The sequence below is a fragment of the Mus musculus genome, chromosome 12 (genome assembly GCF_000001635.26).
Source record: "Mus musculus strain C57BL/6J chromosome 12, GRCm38.p6 C57BL/6J".
Taxonomy (NCBI): Eukaryota; Metazoa; Chordata; class Mammalia; order Rodentia; family Muridae; genus Mus; species Mus musculus.
Window position 1 is genome coordinate 40,410,019 of NC_000078.6, and position 13,601 is coordinate 40,423,619.

A 13,601-nucleotide genomic window follows, 5' to 3' on the forward strand; every position below is an offset into this window, starting at 1 on the left:
TAGCAATCACTCAACAAAAAGTAAATAAATTACAAGTAATTGCACAGGACTGGGGCTAACTATGAGGATCATATTAAGTACAATATGCCCAATTAAATTTGAGTTTTAACAAATGGTACTGGCACAACTGGTGGCTATCATGTAGAAGAATGTGAATTGATCCATTCCTATCTCCTTGTACTAAGGTCGAATCTAAGTGGATTAAGGAACTCCACATAAAACCAGAGACACTGAAACTTATAGAGGAGAAAGTGGGGAAAAGCCTCGAAGATATGGGCACAGGGGAAAAAATTCCTGAATAGAACAGCAATGGCTTGTGCTGTAAGATCGAGAATCGACAAATGGGACCTCATAAAATTGCAAAGCTTCTGTAAGGCAAAAGACACCGTCAATAAGACAAAAAGGCCACCAACAGATTAGGAAAGGATCTTTACCTATCTTAAATCAGATAGGGGGACTAATATTCAATATATAAAAAGAGCTCAAGAAGATGGACTCCAGAAAATCAAATAACCCCATTAAAAAATGGGCCTCAGAGCTAAACAAAGAATTCTCACCTGAGGAATACCAAATGGCTGAGAAGCACCTGAAAAAATGTTCAGCATCCTTAATCATCAGGGAAATGCAAATCAAAGCAATCCTGAGATTCCACCTCACACCCGTCAGAATGGCTAAGATCAAAAACTCAGGTGACAGCAGATGCTGGTGAGGATGTGGAGAAAGAGGAACACTCCTCCATTGTTGGTGGGATTGCAAGCTTGTACAACCACTCTGGAAATCAGTCTGGCGGTTCCTCAGAAAATTGGACATAGTAATACCGGAGGATGCTGCAATATATCCAGAAGATGTTCCAACTGGTAAGAAGGACACATGCTCCACTATGTTCATAGCAGCCTTATTTATAGTAGCCAGAAGCTGGAAAGAACCCAGATGTCCTGCAACAAAGGAATGGATACAGAAAATATGGTATATTTACACAATGGAGTACTACTCAGCTATTAAAAAGAATGAACTTATGAAATTACTAGGCAAATGGTTGGACCTGGAGGGCATCATCCTGAGTGAGGTAACCCAATCACAAAAGAACTCACATGATATGTACTCACTGATAAGTGGATATTAGCCTGGAAACTTAGAATACCCAACATACAAGATACAATCTGCAAAGCACATGAAACTCAAGAAGAACGAAGACCAAAATGTGGACACTTTGCCCCTTCTTAGAATTGGGAACAAAACACTCATGGAAGGAGTTACAGAGACAAAGTTAGGAGCTGAGATGAAAGGATGGACCATCTAGAGACTCCCATACCCGGGGATCCATCCCATAATCAGCCTTCAAACGCTGACACCGTTGCATAAACTAGCAAGATTTTGCTGAAAGGACCCAGATAGAGCTGTCTCTTGTGAGGCTATGCCGGGGCCTAGCAAACACAGAAGTGGATGCTCACAGTCAGCTATTGGATGGATCACAGGTCCCCCCAATGGAGGAGCTAGAGAAAGTACCCAAGCTAAAGGAATCTGCAACCCTATAGGTGGAACAACAAAATGAACTAACCAGTACCCCCCTAGAGCTCGTGTTTCTAGCTGCATATGTATCAGAAGATGACCTAGTTGGCCATCATTGGAAAGAGAGGACCATCGGTCTTGCAAACTTTATATGCCTCAGTACAGGGGAACGCCAGGGCCAAGAAGCAGGAGTGGGTGGGGGGTGGGGGGTATGGGGGGACTTTTGGGATAGCATTGGAAATGTAAATGAAGAAAATACCTAATTTAAAAAAAATTGAGTTTTAAGTAAATAAAGCATACTTTAAAAAGTAAAAATTTATTTCAAACACTGTCTGGTGCTGCATAGTTGATACACCCCATGCATGAAAAAAATGTACTTACTATTTACCTGAAATTCAAATGAAATTGGGACTCACTTTTAATTTTCATTACACGAGGCTGGTCATCTAATCTGGGAGTAAACTCACAGAGTCTTGTATGTATTGGAATCAGTTTCTGTAAGCTCACAGACCTAATACGTTAAGGGGCCAGGTTCTTCCATGGCTTATAAAATGGCAACAATTAGCCAGATCCACCTGGCTAACTAAGTACAGTACTTACGATGTAAAGCCTTTGAATCTTGAGTAAGATTGCACCCAGGGTCTTGTACACACGAGGTGAGCACTCTAATACTCAAGGACTTAGACTCTACCTCCTTCCAAAGGGATCATAAATGTGGATGACGGTGGTAGTAACTCAGTGCTTCTGAAGCTTCAGTCCAGATTCAGATGGCTGGTTTTGTTTAGCCTCAGTCATCTCTGTTATCCCAACCTCAAGCTGAAAATAGCATCAATTCAACGTGTCCATTGTCACAAGACCTCTCATTTTCCATCATCGATTTTGCATGGGGAATCCTTCCAGGCCCTGAATTGCCCTGGTTCCATCACATTGACTTCATGCCTCTTGTTCTCTGCCACCAATGAGAATAGAGAGAGACACTAAATGCTGATGCCCGTTTCTCCCAGGAATCTTTATGTTCCATGTGGACAGCAGATCTGGCTCTTTAGGTTTGATTCTTCTGGTTCTTGCACCCAGGAAACCCATGGGAAATATTTACTTGACTAATGAATGGGTCACCAGGCAAGAAGTGAAAATAACCATGACAACAAAAAACAAAAAAGAACAATAACTTAGGAATATCTGGTATGGAGTCGGTAAATGAAAATGACTTATCACCACAGTTATCAAAGCATGTTGTTTGCAGTGGGTGAAGCATGAAATTTCTTGAAAAGTAAGTATTCAACATCAAAATCTTCAGAGAGCTGGTAAGCCCCTGGTATAAGACGTGGTGCGGTTTTCTGAGATACTGACAGAGAAATTAAAGAACACTATAAGTCATTAGTTCTCTGAACAAACCCAGAATTATTTTATATCCTCAATTCTTATTACACTCCCAATCCCCCAATTTTAAGTTTTAGACAGGTGTAGAAATGTAAAAAGAAAGAGAAAACTAACACATTTCTTATCTGGGTGAATAATTCAGTCCAATAATTATAGAACAAAATTGTTCAAACAAGTACAGAAACACTCTATTTCCGTGCTTCAATCCTTATAAAACTTTCTTTGAAATGTTCTCACATGACTAACCTAACGTGGTCTTCATGAGGATTAAAGGGGTGTCTTCTTTCCATGTCTAGTAGCAAGAACATTTGATATTTTTGTACATAAGATATTAGGAGAGCTGGGCAGTGGTGGCACACACCTTTAATCCCAGCACTTGAGAGGCAGAGGCAGGCGGACTTCTGAGTTTGTGGCCAGCCTGGTCTACAGAGTGAGTTCCAGGACAGCCAGGGCTACACAGAGAAATCCTGTCTCGAAAAACAAAAACAAAACCCCCCAAACAAAACCAAAACAAACAAACAAAAAACCCAAAAAAGGTATTTAGAAGAAAAATGAGAGTCCAACAAAGCTGTTCCTGTCTCCCTGGCCTATTTGACCTCATGCTGTCTCAGCTCTGTACGTAGTTCAAACTGGCCTTGACATCATGATGACAATTCCACTTTATCTCAAGTTGGTGGGATTACAGGTGTGTACTGCTTGCATCACTGTAACCTGCTGAAGTTTATCATGGCTTTGTTATACTGGCAGCCTTGTGTTCAGGTCAAGACAGGCCACCAACAACACAAATTCCTTAGGCTCTGTACTAATATTTTGGCATATAGATGGTTTGCTCGTGGGGAGGACCAATCCTCTTAAATACTTTACAGTATTACTTAAATACTTAAATACTTTACAGACTATGATGCACTGAAAGGCATCTAGGACACGACTGAAGCACACTTCTGGATGTGTCTGTGTGGAGGATCTCACAGGTCACTACACTATGAGAGGTTTGCTCAATCCATCGGCAGATTCAAAATCGATTTTTGGAAAGTCGTGGAACTGGAGAAGTTGGGGTGGTAGAAGTGGTCCTTTGAGGTCCTGGCTCTGGGGCCTCTGGTCTTGCACGAGGTAAACAGTTTGTATAGCATGCTCTATCTCCATCACACTTCTGCCTTGCCTTGGCCGGAGCAAAGAAACCAGAGAGCCATGAAAAGAAGGCCCTGAAATTCTGAGCCCAAACAAATCTTTCCCTCCTAAGCTGTCTGTCTCAGGTACCATACTCTGGGACAGTGAGGAGAGCCTGATTAACACGAAGACTGGCTCCAGTTAAAATTTCTGCCTGCATCTTGTTTTGAGGTCTACCTGCCTGTTCAAATGCTTGAGACAAGGTTAACTTATCCTGTTTACAATTTTCTATTATATCTGCTTCTTATTTTTGTTCTATTAAGTCATAGGTGCCAAAACAAGCAAGCAAGCAACCAACCCTGATTTCACTGTATGCTTCTGAAGTGTTCAAGAATAAAAAAGCTGAGTCACAATCAGACAAAACACTATTTGGAAGATTAGCCTAGCCCCTTAAAAAATGCTGGGGAAAAAAATCCAAATATCTGAAGGCTTTTATACTTTTGAGTCATTACTATTAACAAAGACTAAATGTAGGAGCAATAACTTGGCTTTTTCTTATGCTTGCTAATGACAAATCAGGGTTGGGAAACACTTCAGGAGCTAAAATCAATTATGCACTTTACAACACTATATTTTACCTTACACAAAATGGTATCCAGCCAGGCTTCCTAATTTAAATACATTTAAATAATGTATTTAATCTTAGTAAAAGAATTCCTAATCATGTTAGCTCGAGCTAGGACATACTAACAGCCTCCAGTAGCACACCTTTCTTGGGTAGGGGCTCCTCAACTGCTGCTTCAGCTAATTTGGGTGTGGCATGTGAGTTAGCACTGCTACCAAGCCCCCAGGTGATGCTGAAGCTGCTGGGGAACTGTATTTTGAGACCGACTGTTGTACACCAACCTGGAGTGTGAATGTGGAGGAAGAAAGTGTCCTCGCTACAGAATACCATCTTCTCAAAAGCAGCTCTAAATTAGAGATTCCAATTCTAACCAGGTAATTTAGAGAGTTAAGTCTTGATCACAGCAAAGATTCCAAATGCCAACCTCTTTTAAAGAAAGGAAAGAAAAGAAGTGCAACTGTGTTTCATGGCAATTTTCACAGAGATTCTCCGTGGGTGAGCTTAAGATGCTGCAGTTTCATTAGCATTATTCAGTGTTGCTATGGGGACCAACTGCAAAGAACCTTCAGTGCACAGCAAAAAGAAGGAAGGCACCAACACCAACAGGGGAACTTTGACGGTTTAAGAAACTAAAGCAAAGCCATATTGCACATTCTCTGATGCTCATTTAAATCTTCTTTTAATAATAAGGTATAGCAACAAAGAGATTTCCACCTTGAGATTCGTGGCGGGAAACAGAATCAAAATCTTTTAAAAGGATCAGAAAATGAAGGCTGTAAGTGCGTTGTTCTGTGTATGATGACCCTTCAAGGCTGGGGCCACTGGAGAAGGGTAAGCTATCTATCTGGCAGCTGGACTCAGCTTGGATTGTGCTGGAGATAAAGGACTCGGGTAAGTATGAAGCACTGCTCTGGGTATTGGCAGGGACAGGAACAGGGTTGCTTTTAGGTTGTTTGAGAATGAAGATGAACTGAAGTCATAGATAAAGAAACATTACCAAAGGAAGAGAAGGGACAAATCAGTAGCACAGATTCATCCGAAATACATTTGAGATTCTTCTCAAAGCAGTGAGCTTTTTTGGCTTCTCGTCAAGGTCAGGGGGAGGGATAGCTGGAGAGCTAAACTGTAAAGCGGCAGAGTCAGTATTGTTTGCAGTTTCCTGCAAATGACGTTAGGCAGCAAATGACTCTACTGTCATACTTTGTTCAAGGTTTATTGTCATACTTTGTTCAAGGTTTATTTTTATTTCTTAAGATAGTAGTAGTCCTGGCTTCCCTGAATTATGTAGACCAGGTTATCCCCAAAGTGGATAATTCCTTGCCTTAGCTACCCAAGTGCTCAGTGAACAAGGGTTAGCTGTCATGCCCAGGGCTTCCTGATGGTCAAAGGTAGGCTTATAATGCAGTTCTAGTAAACAAAAGCACTATAACCTCAAAGGAATTTTCTGCTTTTTACTTGCAACAAGTAACAGCAAAATTCTTAAATTATATTTATCAACACAACAAAGAACCAAAACTTTTAATAACTGGACTAGGAGGTCAAGAGTCTTGAAACAGCCATAACAATCACTTTGAGCCTTCCTTTGGAACAGCCTGTCTTCACCCTCTCAGGAGCCGCCTTTGTCAGAAGAGTTGCTTATCTACTCTACTTGCAGGACACCATTTATTAAACCACACTGTGACTTTTCCGTTTATGTATTTATTTATAACTTCTGCAAGGATTAAAACCACACTTTATTCATAGTTCTCCTTTAAGTGGGTAGCCTGTCTTGAGATACTGCTCCAATTTGGACACATCTTGCTCATCTGTTTCTTTGTTATTCACCCAGTCAATTTTATAGAACCCAAGTTATAATTTCTTTAGTTTTCTTTTACTGAGTCCCATGGTCAGGATTTTGGTCATATTTGTCAATATTTTTCATGTCAATGTTCTTCAACACTGAGGTCTAGCAACTTTTATTTGTGGATTGGGCTTCAGAATTCTTATCCAGGTGAGGAAACAGATGCAGATGCTACCAGATGCTTCAGCTGGGGTCAAAGGTGAGTACTGCCGGCCTTTAGAGTGTGTTTGCCGACTCATCCTGATGGATTTTGGAAACTGGATAAATATTTTTTTTTTCTTTTTCAGTGGCTCAAGAAAATCACAGCCTCTAGCTTTGCATGGGACACAGGAACATTTCTGTGCTATCTAACTGTGTCTACCCACTTGTCTAAGGAGATGCCTAAAGACATCGGGGCTTTATGGGACAAAGGCACTTTGTTCTTTATTCGGTTTTCTAGACTGTCGCCATCTATTAGCATTTCCTAACTGCATGCAGCTATCCTTTTGCATCTTACATGTGCTGTAAGAATCCCACACACCAACGAGACTCTCTCTCATCAGCTACATACTTAGGAATGTCACAGGAAACCACTGAGCTTTTGCTTTGCATGGAGTTCATGTGTCACTGTACAAACTGCACCAACTCACGTAGTTACACACTACTGTAGTAAAACTATGAGTCCAAAAAGCATGGAGGGCCTTGAAAAGCAGCTTCCATGTCTCAAGCTTGAGCCAATTTCACACACTATTAACGGAGCCCTCTACACACAGTAGAGTCACTTCTGCCAGGGGAGCGTAAGGGGACTCAATTTTGAGTATTAAAACCAGTATTTTATTGAGTAGCTCATGTATTTATTGGAGAAAACAAAATGAGAGGGATCAGAAATTAGACGCTCTCCCTACTTCATCTTACCCTCTCAACGTAGAGTAAGCTATGGCCATGCCAAGGCTCCAGATGGAAGGACACAGCAGCTCTGATCAGTTGGACTTTGGCCTACAAATGTTGCTAGGACAATTTTCGTTTTCTGTTTTTGCACCACAGATAACATTATCTATGAGTGGGAAAACATTGTGAAGCCAAGTCTAGACATGTGTGACATGCAGTAGACAGTCTAGGTCAGAGGACAGATAAGAGAACCAACGCACAAGAATAAATAGTACAGTTAGGAGCATCAAGCAACATTGTAAGGAGGACAATTTGGTATTAGAAAGCAAAATAAGGTAGTGATCCACAGGAGAGACAGAGAGAATAGGTAAAACCCAGGGAATACCAGTCACCAAAATGACTACAGATTTTGAATGTATACAAATATAAATGTGTATATGTATGTATATATATATATATATATATATATATATATATATATATATACATACATACATACATACATATATAGTGGTATATACACATATACATATAAGCACAAATGTACATTTACATGCATGCATAGAAACGTCTGGAAGGACATACCTTAAATCATTAATGGATAAGCCTGCACAAACTCCTTGAGGAGATATGGACACTGATGGCCTCCAGGGAAAAGAGAGTAGTTTTCTTTAGGGGTGTGGCTCCCAGTGGGTACCATGCTCCACTGGAAGGCCCCCCAGTTAGGAGTGCATGGGCAGCACAGATTGGACTCAATGGGTTTTTGGGGATAAAAAAAGAGAGCACAGAGTTGGGGAAGATGAGGTGGATCTGGGATGAGAGAAGTAGAAGTAAATATGATCAAAAATATTCTATGAAATACTCAAAGAATTTAAAATATTATATTTTTAAAAGCACATTGATAATGGTTATCTCCAAATTCAGACTTAGAATGATCTTATTCCCCTTTTCCTTATACTTTTGGTATTATGTAATTTTTTTTCATTGTGTTACTCATAGAAATTCATTATTATAACTAGAAAAACATAAGGGTATTTTGTCAGTATCCTCATTCTGCTGCCATCATTAACATGTTTCTTCTTTTGGCTTTCAACTATGGAAGATACTCAGCCTTCTGGCTCTTCAGTATTGATCAAAATGAAAAAAAATAAGATAGAGTCAATCTTTCATAAAATCCCACCTACTCCTTCAGAGCCACTCACACTCTTTTGACTTTAACGCTAGTTGATAGGCCAATCTCAGGGTACAGTCACGACTGAGAGGCAAAGCCTGAGAGTGCATGCACTGCAGCCGTCTCAAACACAGCCACTTCTTCATTCCCCTCCCAAGCTGGAACATGGCTAGTCAGGCTCATACTTCACAGAGACTAAACCGTTACCATCTATTAGCTGGAAATGAATTTCTCATAGCTTTGACCTTTATCATTTGTCCACAAACACCAAGTGAGTATTCAGAACATAAAGATACAAGCATATGCTCCTATCCTAGGTTTCAAAGTCTTGATATACTATAATCTCAAAGAATCATAACCTTTTTTTAAAAAAGCATTTTACTTAATATCCATACCGGGCAATGGTATCACATACCCTTAATTCCAGCATTTGGAATAGAGGCAGGTGGATTTCTGAGTTTGAGGCCATTCTGGTCTTCAGAGTAGGTTCTAGGATAACCAAAGCTATACTGCCTTGAAAAACCAAAACAAATGACTGACTGACTGACTGGATAAATACATATCCATCCATACATATAATGTGTTTTAATGAAGGGCATCCTTCATTTAACTCCTTATCCCCATGTGTACTTGCTCACGCTTTCTCTTTTTTGGTTTTTTGTTTTGTTTTGTTTTATTTTGATGCTCACACTTTCTCAATCTCTCTCTCTCTGCTGCCCTCTCACCTCACAAATCCACAGCTTGTGGATTTTGATGCTTTCTCTTTATGCATGGATGTTGGACCATCAACTGGAGAAAATAGCCTCTCTGAGCTGACATTCCTGAAGAAAATGGACTCTCCTTCCTTTGGCAGCCATCAATGGTTAATATTTTCTTAGATAGGGGTTGAACTTGAGCCTTTTCCCTAGCCACGTTGGGAGTCTAGCTGCCTTGATCTTGTTTGAGTTTTGTGTATGGATAAAGAATTCTAATTTAAATCATAATAACTTTAAAAATCATATAACATGGCAAATGATTGGAATCAGTGGGTATCTTCAAGGTCTATCAATTGTCCATTTCCAATTTCAGGCCTGCATTGTCTCACGCCAACGTAGTTTCTAAGGTGGCCTAGTGTATTGTCTAGATTTCTGGCTGCCAGCTTGAATTTACCCTATCTGTGTACTGCCTTAAGACTAATTAATATTGTGAGTGCAATTTGTTCATGTTACTCTCCTGAATATTCCCTCAAGTCAAAACTTTCCTTACCTGTTTTAAACTCATTCCCCTACAGCTAACCAACATACATTGCTAGGATTTTCGAAGTCACTCATCAAATTAACCATATCAATACTTGTTCTGTGATTACTGTATGTCAAGTATGTAATGACAAGAAGGTACCATCGGAAGAGAGACAGCATCCCTGCATCCATATAAAGCTGCTCAGTGTCTTCACTGCTTGTCTCCTGCACGTGGGCTGATGCTCTGCAGACACCAGACTGCCCCTTCTCCTCCAAGTGAACTGACTAACACTCCACACTGCAATGCTCTCCTCCAAAGGAAACTAATGCTTCTTACTTTAGTGCTACACTAACGCTCCCTACAGATGCTGTACTCTGCACCTGTCTTTTCTAGATAGTCACCAAGTTGCTTTTACCACACACTTTCCTCAGTTTTAACGTGTTTTTATCTCTATGCATCATGTAATTTCCATTGAGGCCACACTCCTGCCTCCTTCAGAGCTGGCTGGTCCTCCAAGGTTTTTCTTCTCACCCTCTTTGACTTGCTCTCCTTTATATTCAATTTTAGTATCACATTCCCTAGTTAAGCCCTTCAGAGCCAGGCATTGTCATGTATTATTTATCTTATGATACCAATAAAGTCCATGGACTAGTACATATTTAAAAGCCACCTATGAGTTATTTTGTGGAAACATGCTTGTCAAAGACAGACAGTGAGTGTTTTAGTTTTATATGCTCTAACACTAATAAAATGTTCAATGCTATGGGCTGAAGTCTATTCCTTTAGAAAGGAAGTAAAACCATCAGACCCCAAAATGTGATCTCATCAGGAAAAATGGTCTTCACAGAGGTAATCAAGTTCAAATGGCCGTCAGAGATCATAATCCAGTATGACCAATATCCATACAAAAAGGATGACACACACACCCTATATTATGGTGATGTCAGGTGCAATAGAGATGCACCCAGAAGTCAAGGAATTAGGTAATGGGGCCAGGAGACCACAGGACCTAGAAACAGATGATCTTCCTTTTTATAGCCCTGAAGGAATGAACCTTGCTAAAACTTTGACCATGGATTCTTAGTCTTCAGAGCTATGAGACAATGAACCTGATACTTAAGGCACCAGCTATGGTCTTGTGCGGTAGCAGTCCCAGCAAGCTAAACACTTTCAACAGCTGTGGCTCAGGGGCTCGGAAGGGACATCAGAAGAGACCCTGAGAGTCCACCAACACACAGCTTTAGTTAGCTCTTCCTTGGCTCTTTCCCCAGGCTTGCTTTCCCTTTTCTCCTTCCTTCCCCTAGTCCCTCTGCCCTCTGACCCTGTACCAGAGCACCAGTGAGAGAAAGGTAAATACAGTTATAACTAGCTGTCAGGTCCTCAGAGCCTATGGGCACTAAAGCAGAGTTGGTTGATTGCATTCGCTTTCTTGAAGGAGGGGCAAGGGATACCTCAGGGGAGGAAATGAGGACTTGAAGGAGCATGAGCCAGAAAGAAGGGTAGATGGGCAGCCACTGGGAAATCAGAAGGCTGGGAAGAAGAAGTGTTTCTAAAAAGTAGGCGAGGAGAGAAGATATGAGTTGCAAAAAAGGTCTTAGATTAATAAACAAACTTCTTTTTTTTCCCAAAAGATACATAATTCGAGTTCTATGACCACAACTAGGTATTTAAAGTGATTGATCATAAACTAACAAAATTTGTGCTACTATTTACAGAAGGTTAAAATACTTGCATTTCATTTTTGAAAATTGTACACAATTGTCTAATCATATAAACAATCACATATTAGAAAACCAACTAGCATAATATAAAACAATCAGGTTAAATACATCTATTTGTATTGTAAGTAGAAACTATAAGTTTAGCATAGCTCGGTGGTAGGATATATGCTTACATACATATGGCCTTGGGTTGATTGTTAGAACAAAACTAAAGATGAATTACATGTAACAGCCAAAGGTACAAGTGTATCAACTAATGAATAGAAAAGTAAAATGTCCTATGTCCATACAAATGTAGTAATATTTAGTGATAAAAATTATGTTCGGAGATTGGAGAGAGAGCTCTTTGCTGCTCTTGCAGGACTGGAGTTTACTTCTCAGCATTGATATGGTGACTCACAACTGTCTGTAACTATTGTTTTAGGGGATCTTTGTGGGTTCTTTTGGCTATTTTGTGGGTTCTTTTTTCTTCCACACTTTCAACCCCTGAACACTAGACAGGAAAGAATAAAAAGATAGAGGGGGAATGTTCTTATCATTAGACTGCTTTCTGCTGATTAGGGGCATCAAGTTCCTTGGGACAAATTTGATTTTCACCATCAGGAAAATTTAATTTAAAATTTTCTTTAAAATTTAAAATTTCTTCTGGATTCTTTTTTGCACAAGATTACTTAACAAACCACAACCACCAACAACACACCCAAACTCTCAGGGTCCTAGCATTTATATATTCTCTGAAAAGCCCCCAGAATTCCAAACATCATACAATCACAGAAACTATCTGCTGCTGGAAAAATCACACCCCTGCTAGATAGAGCACGAGGCAAATCATAGTCAGCTGCTTTAGACAATCTGGATTAGCCCCATATCCCACATCTGGGCTTAAAAGGAAAACATTCTTATAATATTTCTATGTCTTTCAAAGAATCCAATGCTTTCTTCTAGTTTCAAAAGATACTAGGTATATATGCATGTGGTATGCATACAAACATGTAGGCAAAACACTTATACATATAAAATTAAAGAAAAACTCTGATAGACACTTCAAAATGTACCTTGAAGATGTTGTTAAAGTTGAAAACTATAGCAGAATGGAGTGGTGTGCACAGTAGAGTGAAGTGGAAATAGAGACACCATGACCAGTACAGCCAGTCCACTGGCCACCACCAGGCCCACCTCGCCCCATCGCTGTCTGCTAGGCAGGCTGCATTGTATAATTCCCAAATAACTATAAAAACTATTATGTTGGGAGAAGGGAAGAAAAGACACTGTTAGACAAAAATAGGCCATGAAGATGGGTGGTAGTGGAACATGCCTTTAAATGTAGCACTCCCAGTACTTGGGAGGCGGGCAGGTGGATTTTTGTGGGTTTGAGGCCAGCCTACTCTACAAAGCCAGTTCCAAGATAGCCAGAGCTGTTACACAGAGGAACCCTGTCTTAAAAAACAAAAACAAACAAACAAATAGTAGGCCACAAAGAAGGTCACAAATTATAAGATTCTATTCATACCAGATGTTCAGAATTGAAACATCTATAGTGACAGAAAGATTAGTGGTTTCTCAAGACTGGCAGTTTAGAGGGTGTAGAGAATGCTAGGGTTGAATATTAACTGTTCTCCAGACTCATATGTTGAATGCCTGGTCCGCAGTGGGAGCTGCTGTTTTTGAAGACGGTATAAACTTTGGAAGGAGTAAGGAGTAGGCAAGTTGCTGGGAGAGTGCCACTTAATAGACAGACCTGGTACCTTCTTTCTCTGTTTCCTCTAGGTTACTGGGCGAACAACATCTCTCATCATACACTTCTATTGCTGGGTATTCTACCCCTCTGGACGGGAGCAGACAATCACAAGTGAAGCCTTGGGATGCAGAATGTCAAAAACACCTTTCTTCTGTCTGCAGCCATTCTGTCATAGCAGCAACAAAGCTGACTACATGGGGAATAACTAAAGGGCAAAGGGTTTCTTTGTGAGGGGTGAAAATGTTTACTGATTACAGTGATGGCTATACAAAGTTGTGAGTATGCTCACATCCATTCCACATGCATTATCTCAATAAATTTCCCTCTCTGACATTTTAAGTTTAAAAAAAAAAAAGATGCAATGTTACCATCCATATTCAACCCTAACTTTCTCTACCCTAACAACACTTCATAATCAACCCTAA

At 40.1% G+C, this 13,601-nt stretch overlaps 1 protein-coding gene across 2 annotated transcripts in view; it reads right to left on the reverse strand.

The window, feature by feature from the left end:
* Zfp277 (zinc finger protein 277) overlaps nt 1-13,601 on the reverse strand; it is a 130,745-nt gene that overhangs the window by 94,973 nt on the left and 22,171 nt on the right. The window contains exon 2 of one of the 2 annotated variants that reach the window (NM_172575.3): nt 558-935. The exons of the other annotated variant lie outside the window; for it this stretch is intronic. Coding sequence (NP_766163.2) covers nt 558-935 — 378 coding nt within the window. The remainder of the gene's footprint in view (nt 1-557; nt 936-13,601) is intronic. 2 annotated transcript variants of the gene reach the window in all.